The sequence below is a fragment of the Komagataella phaffii genome, chromosome 1 (assembly GCF_000027005.1).
Source record: "Komagataella phaffii GS115 chromosome 1, complete sequence".
NCBI classification, from domain to species: Eukaryota; Fungi; Ascomycota; class Pichiomycetes; order Pichiales; family Pichiaceae; genus Komagataella; species Komagataella phaffii.
The window spans coordinates 1,514,797-1,531,447 of record NC_012963.1 but is presented as its reverse complement, the minus strand read 5'-3'; the positions used below and the strand labels follow the sequence as shown (position 1 = coordinate 1,531,447).

The 16,651-nt window shown below is 41.2% G+C and overlaps 9 protein-coding genes across 9 annotated transcripts; 4 read left to right on the top strand and 5 right to left on the bottom strand.

Annotated features, from left to right (window-relative positions):
- Positions 1-27: 27 nt before the first annotated feature.
- On the top strand, positions 28-1,566 carry PAS_chr1-4_0064 (Putative fatty aldehyde dehydrogenase; the record flags this gene model as incomplete). The annotated part of the gene is made up of 1 exon (XM_002490130.1): positions 28-1,566. One exon carries the CDS (start codon positions 28-30, stop codon positions 1,564-1,566), a length of 1,539 nt encoding a protein of 512 aa, XP_002490175.1.
- Positions 1,567-2,380: 814 nt separating this feature from the next.
- PAS_chr1-4_0063 (G-protein beta subunit and guanine nucleotide dissociation inhibitor for Gpa2p) lies at positions 2,381-3,666 on the top strand (the record flags this gene model as incomplete). Its single annotated transcript, XM_002490129.1, has 3 exons — positions 2,381-2,426; positions 2,511-2,986; positions 3,238-3,666. 3 exons carry the CDS (start codon positions 2,381-2,383, stop codon positions 3,664-3,666), a joined length of 951 nt encoding a protein of 316 aa, XP_002490174.1.
- Positions 3,667-3,708: 42 nt separating this feature from the next.
- PAS_chr1-4_0654 (uncharacterized protein) lies at positions 3,709-5,181 on the bottom strand (the record flags this gene model as incomplete). The annotated part of the gene is made up of 1 exon (XM_002490128.1): positions 3,709-5,181. The coding sequence occupies one exon, from the start codon at positions 5,179-5,181 to the stop codon at positions 3,709-3,711; it is 1,473 nt and encodes a 490-aa protein (XP_002490173.1).
- A 185-nt stretch (positions 5,182-5,366) lies between these two features.
- PAS_chr1-4_0062 (uncharacterized protein) lies at positions 5,367-6,731 on the bottom strand (the record flags this gene model as incomplete). Its single annotated transcript, XM_002490127.1, has 1 exon — positions 5,367-6,731. One exon carries the CDS (start codon positions 6,729-6,731, stop codon positions 5,367-5,369), a length of 1,365 nt encoding a protein of 454 aa, XP_002490172.1.
- A 221-nt stretch (positions 6,732-6,952) lies between these two features.
- On the top strand, positions 6,953-7,689 carry PAS_chr1-4_0061 (uncharacterized protein; the record flags this gene model as incomplete). The annotated part of the gene is made up of 2 exons (XM_002490126.1): positions 6,953-7,300; positions 7,330-7,689. 2 exons carry the CDS (start codon positions 6,953-6,955, stop codon positions 7,687-7,689), a joined length of 708 nt encoding a protein of 235 aa, XP_002490171.1.
- A 399-nt stretch (positions 7,690-8,088) lies between these two features.
- Positions 8,089-9,879, bottom strand: PAS_chr1-4_0059 (RNA-binding protein that interacts with the C-terminal domain of the RNA polymerase II large subunit; the record flags this gene model as incomplete). The annotated part of the gene is made up of 1 exon (XM_002490125.1): positions 8,089-9,879. One exon carries the CDS (start codon positions 9,877-9,879, stop codon positions 8,089-8,091), a length of 1,791 nt encoding a protein of 596 aa, XP_002490170.1.
- Positions 9,880-10,132: 253 nt separating this feature from the next.
- Positions 10,133-12,278, top strand: PAS_chr1-4_0058 (uncharacterized protein; the record flags this gene model as incomplete). Its single annotated transcript, XM_002490124.1, has 2 exons — positions 10,133-11,402; positions 11,491-12,278. The coding sequence occupies 2 exons, from the start codon at positions 10,133-10,135 to the stop codon at positions 12,276-12,278; spliced, it is 2,058 nt and encodes a 685-aa protein (XP_002490169.1).
- A 139-nt stretch (positions 12,279-12,417) lies between these two features.
- Positions 12,418-13,785, bottom strand: PAS_chr1-4_0057 (uncharacterized protein; the record flags this gene model as incomplete). The annotated part of the gene is made up of 1 exon (XM_002490123.1): positions 12,418-13,785. One exon carries the CDS (start codon positions 13,783-13,785, stop codon positions 12,418-12,420), a length of 1,368 nt encoding a protein of 455 aa, XP_002490168.1.
- Positions 13,786-15,211: 1,426 nt separating this feature from the next.
- PAS_chr1-4_0055 (Clavaminate synthase) lies at positions 15,212-16,642 on the bottom strand (the record flags this gene model as incomplete). The annotated part of the gene is made up of 1 exon (XM_002490122.1): positions 15,212-16,642. One exon carries the CDS (start codon positions 16,640-16,642, stop codon positions 15,212-15,214), a length of 1,431 nt encoding a protein of 476 aa, XP_002490167.1.
- Between the last annotated feature and the right edge of the window lie 9 nt (positions 16,643-16,651).

Below are 16,651 nucleotides of genomic sequence, written 5' to 3'. Positions count from 1 at the left end.
TATTTGGGCAATTCATCTTTTTCATTGATGCTGGAATATACTCAAGTTGAAGAAATTGGTTCTCTCGTAGATAAAGCTCGACAAGTTTTTGATAGTAATGTATTACTAACTGTCCAAAATCGTTTGAATCAATTACGGAATCTGTACTATGTTTTGTTGGACCATCAGACACAGTTTGAGGATGCCCTCAGCAAGGACTTCAACAGGTCCCGATTTGAGACGTCTAGATTGGAGCTAGCACAAGTATTTGGAGAAATTCTTTATGTGATGCAGCATCTGGAGTCATGGAGCAAACCCCAAAAAGTCGACTACCTCCCTTTATCTTTCGGTACTACTTATAGCACAGTGGAAAAGATTCCTCTTGGTGTAATACTTATCATTGCACCGTTCAACTACCCGATCGTTCTTTCTTTGTCTCCTATCATTGGAGCCATTGCTGCCGGAAACACTGTTGTTTTCAAGCCGTCTGAACTTACTCCCAACTGTAGTACACTCCTAACTGAGGTGTTACAGAGTTGTTTTGATTACCCAATTGTATCCGTAGTTAATGGGGGAATCACCGAGACCCAGAAATTGTTGGAACCGAAGTTTGACAAGATAATGTTCACCGGAAGTGGACATGTAGGAAAAATTATTTCTAAAGCAGCTGCTGAGCACCTTACTCCTGTTATCTTAGAATTGGGCGGAAAGTCTCCTTGCTTTCTGACTTCCAATTGTAAGACTACCAAAATTAAAGCTCTCCTGAGTCGAATCATTTGGTCTTCATTTGTCAATAGTGGACAAACCTGCGTGGCGGTAGACTATCTATTAGTTCACGAAAGTATTTACAGTACCGTGGTACAAGAATCTACTAAGATACTAAAGGAATTCTATTGCAATATCACAGAGAAAAGTGATTTTACTCATCTTATTGATCGAAAGTCATTCAAACGAACTATGACCACATTGCAAAGAACCAAGGGCAAAAAGATCAGTTTCGGTGTTTCTCATGAAGACACTAACTTTATACCTCCTACATTGATTTGTGACGTATCCTGGGACGATGAGACCATGCAATCTGAAAATTTTGCGCCCATTCTTCCCATCATCAAATACTCCAGTTTAGAAGATGTTGTGAGCGAGGTGAAAACTGAGCATGACACCCCGCTAGCATGTTACATCTTTTCTGAAGACCCTCAAGAACAAAGGTACATTCTAAACAATTTACGATCGGGAGGAGTTTGTATAAATGAAACAATGATGCACGTTGGACTTTACACTGCACCTTTCGGGGGAATAGGTGACTCAGGCTATGGAAATTACCATGGGAAGTGGTCATTTGATTCTTTTAGTCACTCAAGAACCGTTCTAAAACAACCGTTGTGGGCAGAGTTCCTAATTAAAGCTCGTTATCCTCCTTACACAAGAAAAAATAGAGCGACTCTGGAGCTCTTAGATAAAGGTGTGGTTTGGTTTGACCGTTCCGGTAACGTCCCTTCAAGAAGATCGTATTTAACGAAAGTTATTGGATACTGCGGATTGATGGTTACAATTGCTGCTGCATTAATTGGTAAACTTGTTTTTTAAACTTTTATTGTTTCGTCTGTATCATCTGTTAAGAGATCTGCATCTTTGATAAACTGTTTGAGCTTATCATTGGCAAGATTGGTTGCCTTTTTGTTGATATTTATGGGAATAATGGTAATATCTGAATGGTCATAATTGGTCCCAGATTGCTCTTTTTTTTGAAGAGAATCTCGATGGTATACCCCGCTTATCTGGTTGTCTAGTAACTTGATTTCCTTTCTCAAATGTATCGTAGCATTTGATAAGTTCCCATAAAAGTCGTGAGTGTAATTTTTGAATTCGGACTTGATCTCTGCTAATTTCGGCAGGTCTTCATTTCTAGAGGCCAACTCTTCACCTTCTCGGAGTTTTTTGGTGGCATTGGCCAAATTTTTTAGAATTTCAGCTATCTTTGAATCTATGTCATGTAAGGAATCAAGACGTTGCTTGATGTAAGATAGATGATCTTCTGACATGAACGCAAGTTAGTAAAACACTGATTACCGAAAAGTGGTAATTGTTAGCTGGATCTTGTCTTTTCGGTAGGTGATACAATGACGTTTACGTTGATATGAACAGTCTCCTCTACTATCTGTTGAAACACGTCTACCCCACGGCTCATAAGTAATTCGCTAACCTTGTTAAGGGGCATCGCGCACTTCTGAGTTCGAGGTTCGAAAACAAAGTCACATAACTGCCTATTTAGTCGAACTATGTCATAGCTCTTCTTTCTTAACATCCACACACCAGCCACTCGTTCTGCTCGATCGTTGAAAAAAAATAGATAGTACATACGGATATTTTATTCTCTTAGTGCAATAGAATAGTTCATAAAATGGCTGACAACAGAGAAGTTCTTGTTTTGAGAGGTACCTTGGAAGGTAGGTTATTTTAATGGAGTCGACAAATACACTTTCTGCTGCAATTTTCGGCGTGAACCACAACGTATACTAACTTTTTTTCAGGACACAGTGGATGGGTCACTTCCTTGGCAACTTGCCCTACTAACCCAGATATCTTACTGTCTGGATCCAGAGATAAGACCCTGATTGTCTGGCAATTGAACGGAGATGACCAAGCTTATGGTGTGCCAAAAAAGGCTTTAAAGGGACACTCTCACATTGTTTCTGACTGTAAACTTTCATTGGACAGTGAATTTGCCCTATCTTCCTCCTGGGACAAGACTGTTCGTTTGTGGAACCTAAAGACCGGAGAGATCATCAAATACGCCGGTCACACTTCCGATGTTTTGTCTGTGGACCTGTCTCAAAACCTTAGAGTTATTGCCTCTGCTTCTAGAGATAAGACTATTAAACTTTGGAACATTGTTGGTGAAGAGGTTGCCACTTTGGAGGGTCACACCGACTGGGTTACTTCTGTCAGATTTGTTCCTGGATCAGCTTCTGACATTATTTCTGCTTCATCTGACAAGTTGGTTAAGGTATGTTTTTTTCTTTTGCATGGTTTTTTCAAGCTTTTCAATTTTTCAATCCCGTCTTCATTTATCGCCAATTCCTTCTGTTCACATGATGTTAAAACAATATTGCTACTTCAGACAGTGATCTACACTGGATGAGACTTTTTACACCAAGATCTCTGATATAAACAAAGGAAATGGATGGCAATTCAAAATCGGGTTTGAACTTGAAATATTGATTATTTAGATATGCTCTTACTAACTCACTATCTTAGTCCTGGGATTTGAACGAAATGAAATTGACCGCAGACTTTGTTGGTCACACTGGTTACGTTACGGCAATTACCGTTTCTCCCGATGGATCCCTCTGTGCTTCTGCTGGAAAGGATGGTTCCATCATACTTTGGGATTTCTCTGTTAAGAAAGTCTTGTACACTTTGGATGCAAAAGAAGAAGTTCATGCTGTTGCTTTCTCACCTAACAGATTTTGGTTGTGCGCTGCTACTTCCAAGTCTATTAAAATTTTCCACTTGGAGAAGCGTAAGCCAATGGATGAGCTGAAACCTGAATTTGTTTCCACTTCCACTAAGGCTAGAGACCCACACTGTATTTCCTTAGCTTGGTCTGCTGATGGTCAGAACTTGTTTTCCGGTTATACCGACAACGTTATCCGTGTCTGGCAAGTTATGACTTCAAGTTCGTAAGTTAACACACGTTCATATTAATATACTCTGTGGTTTTTATATCTATTCTTCTGATTCTTGTAGCTGTTCGATTGCTCTAAGGGCTTCTTCAGCATCTTCAACAAAACCAAGATCAGCCTCTAAACCCCGAGAGCTTGTCAATGCTTCGTTAATCAATCTTCGAGCCGTTTGAGCCCGACCAAATCGTAGATTGACTAGCCCCAATCCATACTTACTGATCGTAGCTGCCTGTTTGAGATTATAGTCACTTTGTCTTTGTTTCTCAAGGATTTTCTCCTCGGCAGCCTGCGGCCCATCTTTGCTTATAACTAGCATGTTGTTTGATGATCGAAATCTGGAGGAGTTATTGTTAACTATTGCAGAAAATATCGTTTGGGCAGCATTCAAAGAACTTTTAGCAGCCGCTTCACAAACTTGCAACTCTTCTTTCAATTTGGAGCTTTCCTCAGAGGTGAGCTGAAAATCATCGCCTTGTCCCAACTTTTTTTTGATGTTTTCACTATTAAACTCAGCAATAGCGGATTGAAGATAAAGAAGAGAACCAATAGAACTCTGAGCCAAATAAATATCCCCAATAGGTTCCCCCATCGCCATTAAGTACTGAACAACATCTTGCTTTACTTTAATTGCTCCTCCAAAATCTCCCATACGCAGCAAAAGGGAAGAAAATACTTCCATTGCGTCTAACATGTTATCTACAAACATGCTAGCAGCTTTTCGATTTCTCCAAATACGTGAAATCATTTCCACACTTTCAAGTTCCGTAGGGTTTTGGCCCTGTGAAGCTATCAACTGGTTCATATTCTCTTGAAGAGCTCCCCCCTGGCTTTGAATGGTCATGGCGGCGGCTTCTAAGCTAAGATTAAACAATGTTTTGAGGTCCTCTAATTCACTCGGACTGGCATCCTGCGACAACTCCGTAGCCTTCACCAAAGACATCAAACAGTGTTTTATTGCTTTAGGTTTGTCCATTAGTTCTTTTTTATTAGTTGGGTTAACCACGTTGTATAAAGTTGTCGAAATCAAATCAAGGTGGTACAATCTTGCCTCGTTGATAAGACCCAACTTTTCTAGCATATCACAAACTTTGAGGAGAATGGATGTATGAGTATTAAAGTCTGTCCCTTGATGCAAAGCTTCAAGATAAAATTTTAGGGCCAACTTATAGTTAAAGTGGCCTTTATCACTCTCCGCTTCTAATCCTTTTCTTACCAGATCAAACACTTCTGGGTCTAATTCAAATCGATAAAAATCTTGGAACAACATATAACTTGCGCTCAGGCCCGTTAGTAAAGCAAAAATTCTAAACGGCGTAAAAAAGGGTTTTGAAGTAGGTGTTGGAACTGGCGGAACCGGAGGTTGGTCATGTCCATAATCACGGCCTTTAGTATATGTGGAAGGATGAGGTACGGGCTTGCCATTTGGATCACTGAAGTAGTGCAACGAGTCTTGTAAAGATCTTGCAGATGACCTAAACAGTCGGACACTCTTACCAAAACTTACCCGTTTAAGCATTGACACAAGATTTGAGACTACAAGATTGAGTGATGAGATTTGTAGGTGGTATGGCCCGGTACGAAATTAGCGAAACTTAGGCACTAAGTAATTCAATACTATGTAGACATCAAACATCAAACATCAAACTACGACGAGACCCAGCAAAACCGCTCAAATTAAGAACCAAAGTTCTCTACTAGTAGTTACTTACTAACTGATAAAAGTTTTGGTCCATGCTTTCTTTCTCGGTCAAGCTTTCCCAACTCCCTTTTAGTTTCTTGAATCAACTCGGTGTAATTAGTTCTAGAAGCTCTCCTTAATGTCTCCTTCAGTAGATCTTCAGCTTCTTTATACATCCCTCGGTGCAATTTAATCACACCTAGTGCATATGTCGATAATGCTATGGAATCATCTGTAGTCTGGTCAACTTGGTACCACAAAACCTTGGATTTAATAGAGTTGTTTTCATTAATGCCACTCGTGCGAATTGCGTTGGTTGAGCCTTTCTTTTGCTTTTCATCCAAAGAAGTTGCCAACTCTCTCACTGTCTCAAAGCATTCGGTCGCCGCCGATAGATAATCATTCTTTGTTGTCATTGTCCGTTGCAGTTCTTCTTGTTGTCGAGGTAAATCGTTTCTATATTTGAGTTCTAATGACTCAAGTTGTTCCGCCTTCATGTATAACAAAGAGCCCAGATTGTATTGCGATAGTAGAATATCACCCCCTGGAACCTGAGCTAGTACCATGAGGAGTAGAATCCTTTGTCGTTCTTTGATGGCCTCATCTAGTTTTCCAGAAGCTGTACATAAGGACACATAGTAGTCAGATGCGTTAAAAAACTCAAATGTAAAAGGGGACCAATTTTCTCTGTTGCGTTCAACTTTGATCTCCTTATTGCCATTGACTAGTACTCTGTTATTTTCAATAACTAATTTGACACCTTTAAGATCTTGACCCTGCTCTTTTGCCGATTTAGCAATGGCGTAGTTGGAGCACAACAGCATAGCATGTTTAAGGACTTTCAAGGCATTCTCTGTTTGATTTGAAAGCTCCAGTACACGCGCAATCTTCACAGATACTCTCAAATTTTTCAATAGAATGTAAGGTTTTGAGAGCTCAGGATAAGTATTATCTTCAGCCTGGTCACTCTTCAGGAATGCGAGGTACGCTGAATTAATCTGTTTATACATTAACAGGGCACTCCCATAATCATGCAAATACTCCATCATTTGAGCTATCTTGAGTTGAATTCCAGTGTATTCATTAGACCATTCAGGTATATTTTCTTCCTTGGCCTGTCTCAAACCAATCCTGTAGGATTCTAATGCGCTATTGTAGTCGAAATCACCCTTATCAGACTCCGCTCTGAGACCCTTCCTTAAAGTTTTAGCAACTGGTGCAGAAAAAGTATGATGAGGCCAAAAATAATACCATGAAACTGAGCCAGCAACCAGGGACGCTATTGTGGCCATGAACAATCTGCTTTGCCAAACATTCTCCTTGCGATAATGGTAGCTGTAAAGCCTTTTGAAAGAAGCCAGCCTCCGGGAATGTCTCCACAATACCATTTACAAAATCCTGTACTTTACTAGGACCTAAAAGTTGATAATACTATAGATTTAGCGTAAAAACGAGTCAACTTTTTTGATAAGAGAATGATTCCCATAATACTTGCGCCTTCGCTAGATCATTCGAGAAGACATAATCGGCTTATGGCGGAGACAAGTATTGACTAATCTTAATCTACATTGCTTTTCCCTTTTAGAAAACTATGTGTGGGAGATACTGCATGTCTTTAGATCACCAAGATCTGGTACATTGGATGGAGATGCACGAATTACCGGTTGATAAGGTTGTTAATGAAGTTCAAAGGAGCTCTCGCTATAATATTGGCCCTACTACCACGAATCCGGTTTACTTTCAAATTGTAGAAAGCAGCTGTCATAAGGGAATGTTAGAGTATATGAAATGGGGATTCTTGAAAGGATATTCCACTTTCAATGCTAAGTGGGAAACTCTGAGCACTAGCCAACTTTGGAAATCTAGTATTAACCAATTGCGATGTGTTGTCCCAATTCAGGGTTACTATGAATGGAAGGACAAGATTCCCTATTATGTATCCCACAAAACAGAAAATGTTTTTTTCTTGCTGGTATATACAGTAAGAATCGATGCTACGCTATAGTGACGAAAGATGCCGACTCTAAGGAACTAGCCAATTTACACAAGCGAATGCCTTTAATGTTGGAGAAGGAAGATATTAGTTCATGGTTAGATCCGAAGATACCTTTTACTCATCTAGAAATTAAGCCGTTCGATTCTAACCATTTGAATATTTACAGGGTTTCAACCAGAGTTGGAAATGTCAAGAATGAGGGCAGTGATCTGATAAATAAAGTGAGAGATATTACTTATTTTACTAAAAAAATTGCGATGTCAGCCAACGGATCACAGTCATCAAGTTTCAAACGGTCGGCTCCTGAGAGTATAACTGAAGAGGAACCGGATAAGAAGATGAAAAAATAGATTGTTAACTTGTTAACTTGTTAATATATAATCAATTCCTTTCTAGGAGTTAACTAGGCTGTTATGGCGCATCCGGGGGAGGTAGTTACTTGACCTTGATTCCTAATAGCTTACAACTGAGGTGTCTCGTTCGATCCTGGCGGTCCGCAATATTTTCCATACGAGTAATCTGTGGGGGAAGGCGAGCAATAAGACGTGCCACCGCCCAAGGGGAGCAATCCAGCAGGGAACACGTCCCGCAAGGAGGCGGGTGAGATAGCATCTCGTTGGTAATGGGCTGTTGGTGAACAAAGTTTGACTATGTGAACCGGCTATTTACATTTTTGCTTTTTAAGGCCTACTTAATGTATGTGTTTGTAAAATGGATTAGTTACTTGAACTCAATAAAATGCTTCCTATTTACTTATTTTGGTTATTTACCAGGCTTGCCAAATTCTGGAACAACGCATTCACATCAGGCTGAGTTGAAGCTGAAGGGTGCTGCTGAGATTGACTCAAAGGTATAGATGGTTGCATCTGTGGTGGAGGTGAGGCAAAACTGTTCAAAGAGTTCATGTTCGTATTGGGAGTAGCATTTGAGCTTGGGCTATTGAATAGTTGTCCTAAGGGATTAGACTGGATAAGATTAGGCGCGAACTGAGGAACTGCAGAAGCTGAAGGAGTTACATTGTCTTGCATCTCTCCTGGTCGGTTAGAGCGAGGTCCATTTCGGGCACTATTTGTAGGCATTTTCCTTGAAATAGCTTTAGACGAAACTCCATGACCGACCTCAATATCTGGCTCCTCAAACACTTGTCCTCCTGTCAAAGGCTCACCACCAGTTCCTCCCCAGCCTGCTTCAACTGCCCACCGTCTGTCAGCATCGGTCAACCTATCAATAGGAATGATCGAGACGCCCCTTTGATAATCGCAGCAATCTCTTGGTCCATATCCTACACCCCATCTGGTTCGAAGACTAGTGTTTGTCTGACTGACAAAGTTATTGATAACATTCTCAGCTTCTTGTCTGGAGTACACCTTGACAAAAGCAATTTTCTTACCCGGATTCAATATTACACTTTGTACCTCAGCAAATGGCCTCAATATCGTGGAAAGTTTTATTTCATCCATACCAGGGTTGACGCCGCCAACAAATACAGTTCTGCTCAGAACTTTAACAGATCCTTGAGGTAGGGTGTTATCGTAATAAAGAGGCTTCTGTCTAAAGTGAGGGTTTGAAGGGTCATTCCTTTCACCTGGAAAAAGAGTTGGTGAGTCAGTAGAGTTGGTAGCTTCCTTTCTTCTAGGAGATCTTGATCTTGATCTCTGATCATTTCGTCTAGAATGATCTTCCTCATTCCTGTCTCGATAGTCTTGATACGATTGGGTCTGGGACTGAGATTGGAATCGGCCTTGAGCTGGCTGAAATTGCTGATATTGTGGGTGAGACTGTTGAAGAGGTTGTTGCAGCTGCTGTGCTTGGTGTGGTTGTTGATACTGAGCCATTTGTCCACCATGCATCTGCTGCAGCATTTGGAAAATGGCATTAGGGTCGTTGGGGTTAGATAGCACAGGAGCATTTGCGGCAGGCGGAGATACAAATGAAGAAGTGGAGCCGGGATTAGGTGCACTTTTGCTTACGGAACCTGCTTGCGACGCCAACTGCTGCAAAATAGCTGTAGGATCACTTCTTGTCTCGGTTGAATTGCCAGACTGCAATAGGTAAGATCGGCTACTGGGAGGAGAGCCCGGAGGAGTAGTAGATCTAAAGTACTTGTACTTGATATCTTTCAAAATGCTAGACTCAAATGTGTTGAATCGTGACCAAATGTCTACAAGTTTACTGAGTTTCTCCTTCTGCTCTTCGTTGATGCCACTTGCAAATGACTCTTCTATAACTTGCTTGATTATATTTTGGATCTTGTAGACTCCTGCCTCAAAGGAACCATTTTTAGAATCGGAATTAACTGGATTACCAGTTATGAGATCAAAGTATCGCCTTGCTACTGCATCGATTACATAAACGTAGCCCAACTTATGAGTAGGAGGAGCAAACTTGAAGTTGTCATACATCACATCAACAAGCTGCGACTCTTGCGATACGTTATCCACGGCAAACGTTACTAGTTTCTTAATTCTAGAGCCTGAAACCCCTGGGGCCTTCAGTGTCTTAAGTTCTTTTAGCGTAGCATCAAATTCTGCGATCGACATGGTGATAAGATACAATTACTTTACGTTTCTACGACACAAAAGTTATTGAACTGAGCTATGATATTGTTAATCGGTTAGAGGAAAAACTATGGTAAGTCGGAGACTCTAAGTGAGGGGCGAAAGAAATGACTTATACTTGACATAAATTGATAGACACACGACACACTAGATTTTTCTGCTTGCGATGGATCAACAGAAGATTGAGTAACTTGCGGAAGAGTTGTTACAGTTCTCTCCGTGCTCGTCAACACTGATGATTGGCAGCAATATTCCCATCGAGCTTTCTATCTATTTTTACTCTTTCATCAATATTTGTAGGGTTTACAATAATAATGCTTCTCATTGGTTACTCGCTTATTTCAAAAAATTGCTAATGTCTCACGTGATGAAAGTTCTGAAAAAATCGATGTACTCTTATGTAAAAATTGATACTCTTCATCTAGATAGTCCATATTCGTCAATGCTTCTCCCTAGGATAAGCAGAATCTCTTCTGATGCCATTCACAGAATGTCACGTTCTAGGATAAGAGCATTCAGCCCTTATTCCAAGGCTTTACGTTCATTTTCCACTGGAATTTCATATTTCAAAGAGGTGCCATTTTCAAGAATGACAGAAGAAGAGCAGCAGCTTTTGACAGAACAAAGAGTTGTTGATCATGCAGACGTATGTGTTGTTGGAGGAGGTGTTGCTGGATTGGCTACAGCCATTCGCTTAAAACAATTGGATAATAAAGAAGGGTACGGTACTCTTAGAGTTGTTGTGTTGGAGAAAGCACCAGACATGGGATCCCACATAGTCAGTGGAGCTGTTTTGGAACCCCGCGGATTGAGAGAGCTCTTTTACACCGACGATGGGATACCTCTTCCAGATGATATGGTGACACTAGTGGAAGAGGAACACATGAGATTCCTTGTTCCTAATGATTCATTTCCTGTTCCAGAACCTCCACAGATGACTAATGTGGGCAAGAACTATATTGTATCACTAAGTGAAGTCACCAAATATTTAAGTGAGAGGGCGGAGAAGCTTGGAGTGGAATTATATAGTGGAATATCAGTGGATGAACTTGTCATAGATGATGCTTCAAACAGCGTAATAGGAGTAGCTACCAAGGATATGGGAATTGGCAAGGACGGAGTGCCGAACGATGATTTTGAAAGAGGTATGCAATTTAATAGTAAGTTGACCGTTCTGGCCGAAGGATGCCATGGATCGTTAAGCAAGAAAGCTATCAAGAAGTATAATTTAAGGGATGGAAGAAACCCGCAAACTTATGGCCTCGGTCTAAAAGAAGTTTGGGAAGTAAAACCAGAGAATTTCAAGAAAGGCTACGTTGGGCACACCATGGGGTATCCCTTAAGTGAAGATGTTTATGGCGGTGGTTTTCAATATCATTTTGGAGATGGTTTGGTAACCGTTGGATTAGTCGTAGGGCTAGATTACAAGAACCCTTGGATTTCGCCATACCAAGAATTTCAGAAATTAAAACATCACCCCTTTTATTCAAGTGTACTAAAAGGTGGTAAATGTATATCTTATGCAGCTAGAACTTTGAACGAAGGAGGACTTCAATCTGTGCCGCAGTTATTTTTTCCTTGGTGGGGTCTTAGTGGGAGCTTCTGCTGGATTCATGAACGTTCCTAAGATAAAAGGATCACATACTGCAATAAAATCGGGAATTCTGGCGGCCGAATCTGCTTTCAAGGCTTTGCAGAAACAGAATTTATTGAAGACGGTCGAGGAAGTTGAAAAGGAAACTATTTTAAAGGAGGAAGCTGAGGAAAGAGGAGATGAGTATACCCCACTTGACGGTGCTACAGCATTAGAGTTGAGGTCATACGAAGAAGCATTTAAGGATTCGTGGCTGTTCCAAGAGTTGTATGAAGTACGGAATGTTAGGCCATCTTTCTCAGGTCCGTTTAAGCTGCTCGGAGGTTTAGCTTTTTCAGGATTGGTAACTTTGTTCACAAAGGGAAGAGAGCCATTCACTCTGAATCACCACAATACGGATGCCTACATAACAGAAAATGCTGCATTACACCCCAAGATCGTATATCCCAAACCTGACGGCGAGATTTCATTTGACATACTCACGTCAGTATCCCGCACAGGCACTTATCATAAGGAGGATGAACGGTGTCATCTTCGAATCCCGTCACAGGACTATGGGTTGCATACGGAAAGGCTATACAAGGCGTATCGTGGAATAGAAAATAGATTCTGTCCGGCAGGAGTTTACGAGTATATTCCTGATGAGTCGAAAAAAGATGGGGTTAAGTTTCAAATCAATGCTCAGAATTGCATTCACTGTAAGACTTGTGATATCAAGATACCAACACAGACGATAAACTGGGAAGTCCCTGAAGGGGGGGATGGGCCCAAATACCAAATGACTTGAACTGATTACTATTTTCAATAGGGAAACACGAACTAGGTTATTATTGATACAATTTTTTATACATACACCATATACGCAAATCCCGGTATAGAAATCAATTCTAGACTTGGTCTTCGCATCTATAATACAATTGGCTTATTCAAACGAACATGGAGTCTAATTCGGATATAGACATATCCTCAGGAGACTCAATATCTTCCGTAAGGAACCCCGATCTCAATGTCCTGATCCAGGCAACAGATAAAGCAGTTCCGCTTTTGGATCTCTTTTTAGCAGGTATTTGAGACTCCGCAGGGATTGAACTCTCACTAAAAGAGGCAGCACGCAGCGCAGCAGCGGCGGCCATTGACGATGGATTATTAACCAAGTCTTTGCGAGAGAATCTGGGAGCAGCAGCTGCTGCGGTGACGTGTTTTGGGCGCTTCGAATTCAAAAATGAGAAAGATTTAGATCTTTTGGTTAAGCGACGGGCTTCCGTTTCAAAATCTTCATCATCATCAATTTCTGATTCTGAAGGTCTCCTTTTGGACGCAGGGGACGATTCAGCGCTGGCTCTATCCACGGGAACTCGACTCAATGCAGCTGTCACCGGTGCAACATTGTAGGGCACAGAAATTGCCGGAGATTTGAGTTCATCAACGAAGGAAGCAGACTTATTCGTAGGCAAGTCAAATACAGTGGCCCTTCTTTGTTTGGTGACTGTAGGGAAAACAGGAGAGTCCGAGGAAGACTCGAATGCGGAAGAAGATCCAACCGTTTTCTTCGCTCTATCGTCACCGACAGAAATATCCAAAGATCTCTGTGTCTCCAATATTGACTCAACGTGTACATAGTATTCAGGGGCAAGAATTCCTCTATAAACATAGACCATTCTTTTGGGCGAGGCGTCCGCCCAATCTCTTGAAAGAGCGTATATCAAACCTCTTTCACCCTTTTCAACCCTCTTCACGTACGCGTTAAGTTTAGCAGATACTAAATTGGAAGTTTTAGTACTTAACTTTGCCATCTCTGGATGCTTTTCACTCAGGATATCACACAACTGTTTGACAGTCATTCCTTCAGTTTTGGGATCCTTTTCGAATAATATTTCAAAAATAGCATAAAGAACATCATCATCTAAAGTGGAATGCTGACCAGGTTTGGGCCTTTCACCGGTTACTGGAACACTTGTTGAAATACCAGTAGTTGCAGCAAGTTTCGGCCTTTTCTTCAAAACTTTCGTCCCCGATCCATTGGCCATGGGGGTAGGCAGTGAAGCAGTGACTGCCACTGGCTTCTTGACCACGGATCTTTTCGTCTCTTCAGAGATTGACGACACAGAAGTGGCGGCGGTACTTTCAGAAAGGGTCGAAGAGGTAGACGATGGAGTGCCGCCTCTCTCAGAGGGACTGACTGCAGTTCCAATTTCGTGTGACAATGGAGACTGCGAACCTGACAATCCGAAGTCGGGGGAACGTAATCTAGTCCCTTCTGACTTGATCACTGGGGTTTCTGGCAGAACAGACATTATAATAATATAAACAACGGGAATACGCAAAGACAAACACTTGGTGAAAATCTAAAAAAATAGTACCACAAATGTACTATATTTCCTCCTCAATCTTCACCTAAGAGACAATAACAGGTAAAAGGGGTGGATAGGGATATTTAACCTAATAAATACCACCTGTAAACTGTTGAAGGAACAAAACGGGATCGGGCAGGTAAATACAAGATAGGATTAGAAAAAACAAAACGAGAACGGCGCCTATTGTGTTAATAATTAGAGTCTGAAGGAAAACCGGTGTCCAGAGAGATTCCTTACTGTTTTCTTAATGCTTGTGCGCAGAATCCTTTTACGAGGTAAAAGAAATCTCTTTTGTTGGCTAAAATTCCAGAGGGAGCAGATAGAAAGGTAGAAGAAGAAGAAAGAGTTATTTCAAAAATAGTGTACCAAGAAATAACAACGAAAAATATTCAACACACTACCTTTATGGAGTGCGTCACTTTTTGATTGGAATATACTGAAATAAAGAATAAAGAATACAATAAAGCATATCCATTTGTTGTACGAATAATACGGTATAAACAACATTAGCGGTGTGGTATATTCCAACTGTTCTTACCTGTGTGAATGTATCTCAATTCAAATTTGCCTGATAATGGAAAAGAAACAATCTGGGTGTTATTCTGCGGTTGTTCAAAGATCTATTGCTCACCGCTCTCGGAATTACACGTAACTCTGGAACAGAGTTCATCGAAGGCAGTAACTTCACAAAATTCAAAGCATCTTAGTTGACCTGGGTACAGATATGTTCTCGTAATCTACCGCAGTCTTCTAAGAATTTTGTACAAATCGAATGGGTATGTCCTGCTCCAAATTAGGAACACAGTCACAGGAGACGCGATTTTTTTTTACCAGTCAGGAACTTGGGGTGAAGTCAACTCGGTATTGAGAGAAACTCTAACTGCGTCTTTTCGAGCGGCCAATTGAATGACTTTCGTTCCAAACATTTTTGCATCCCGCTTTCATTACTAAAAATTAGCATTGTATTCAGATGCCTGTCCAAAATAGGGCGACTGAGCTGCAAAACTTTACACTTTTCTATTCTCTATTCTCATTTTCTGATTACATCAACTAAGCTCTTCTATTTTTGATTGCATGCATTGTTTGTCGGGCTTCAACTTTATCCCGAAGCATTGGGACCCCCCGACCAAAGGTTGCTGAGATTCAGCGTCAGCAATAGATTCGTCGTCACTTCTGGCCAAGCTTAGTAACTGTGTATTTTGAAAGAGACTAGCCACGTAGCCATGCAAGAATATGATGAGACTCGCGCAATCGAACAGCAGGAAAAGTTGACGTCCGGATAGCATACTATAGGTGCTACTGGTAACAGGGGTTTATAAGAATTACTACCAGATCAGGAAATTTATGAAAACTCAGATCGAGCGAGCTAATTGAGTAGATAGGGGGAGATTTCACTCCAGTAAGAATCCTCATAGGGCCTATCAGACGTGGACCCATTAGGCGGTTCAAACCAGTAATTTATTGCTTCATGAACGTATGGAAATTCCGGGGATTCCTCCCCATATGATTTCACTTCGTGAAACCACCCTGCGGGAAGATACAACATTTGTCCCGGTTCCAGATCCACTATAAGGCTGTGACACTTAGAAAGCAGCGGATAGCCATTCTGGGATAATTCATGAAGACGTGCTCTATCCTCTACTGATTCAACTTCCTGTATGTGCAGCAAAGCTGGAGGTATCCTGCTGAAGGATGGCGGTTCAACTTTTGGAACAGAGGAGAATGAAGCTAACAGTTTATCCTCTTCCTTGATTTGTTCAAGCAGCAGCTTTTGTTGAGTTTCAGAAAGAGAGTCAGATTGCTGTTCCAGTTTCCAACGACATACTTCACCTATTATCGCCCCATCGTCACGAATATGTCGCCAATTCGGAGCATTCTTGTTCGTTATGTAGTCCACAACTCCATTCTCATATATTGTAGCAATGTCGCCTTGAGTGTACAGATTTGGAGCATCTTGGGGGGAGAACAAGGTGAAGCGTTTCCGTCCATGTATAGGTATGTACAAGTTGTCCGCATGGTCATGATGAAGACCAGAAGAAGTACCATTCGGAACACAATTTCCAACTCCTAGATCAGTTTTCAGTGGATCCAGTGCCAAAGGAGTAGGCCTGGCGGCTCCAAGCCAGAGATTAACTTGCTGAATAGCAAGTTTATCAAGGAAACTAGGAGAAGATGGAAGGATCGAGGAAGAAAGATTACAAAGAGGGGGCTGTATAAATAGTCTGGGTTTTTCCAAATCGTCCAAATCGTCCAAATCTTCGAAATCGTCATGGAAACTAGTACTCAAACTGACTAGGGAACATGTTTCGGTATCAGAGTTATCATCGAATCCTTCTGTCCCTGAATTCTCAATGTTTCCCTCTTCTTCTTCTTCTTCCTCTTCTTTTCTCTCATCATTCTCGTCCTCTCCCCCATATTGTGTGGTCAAATACAAATCTCCCTTACCGGTCCTCAAATTTTCCATTAACTCTTCAAATCGCATTTGCAGTCTCTGCACATTAGATCCAAACCCCCCATTAATCTTTTGCTCAACTTCAAGCGCTTCGCCGTAGTCTAAAAGCTCGTTAAGCAAATGAGGTTGAAAAATGTTGAGATTCAGACCTGGCATCACTCCATCAATCAAGCAAGGTTTTCGTTGACTGACAAAACGAGAGAACATCAAATTCCAGTCCAATTCATCAACGTCTATGATTTCTATAGAGCTTGAAGCAGATACGGTGTATCCTTCATAAGATACATGAATCTGCTTAGCTAGCTTTTTAGGGCCTTTAACCTTTCTGGCCTTTCTTTTGGTCATAGTCTTGAA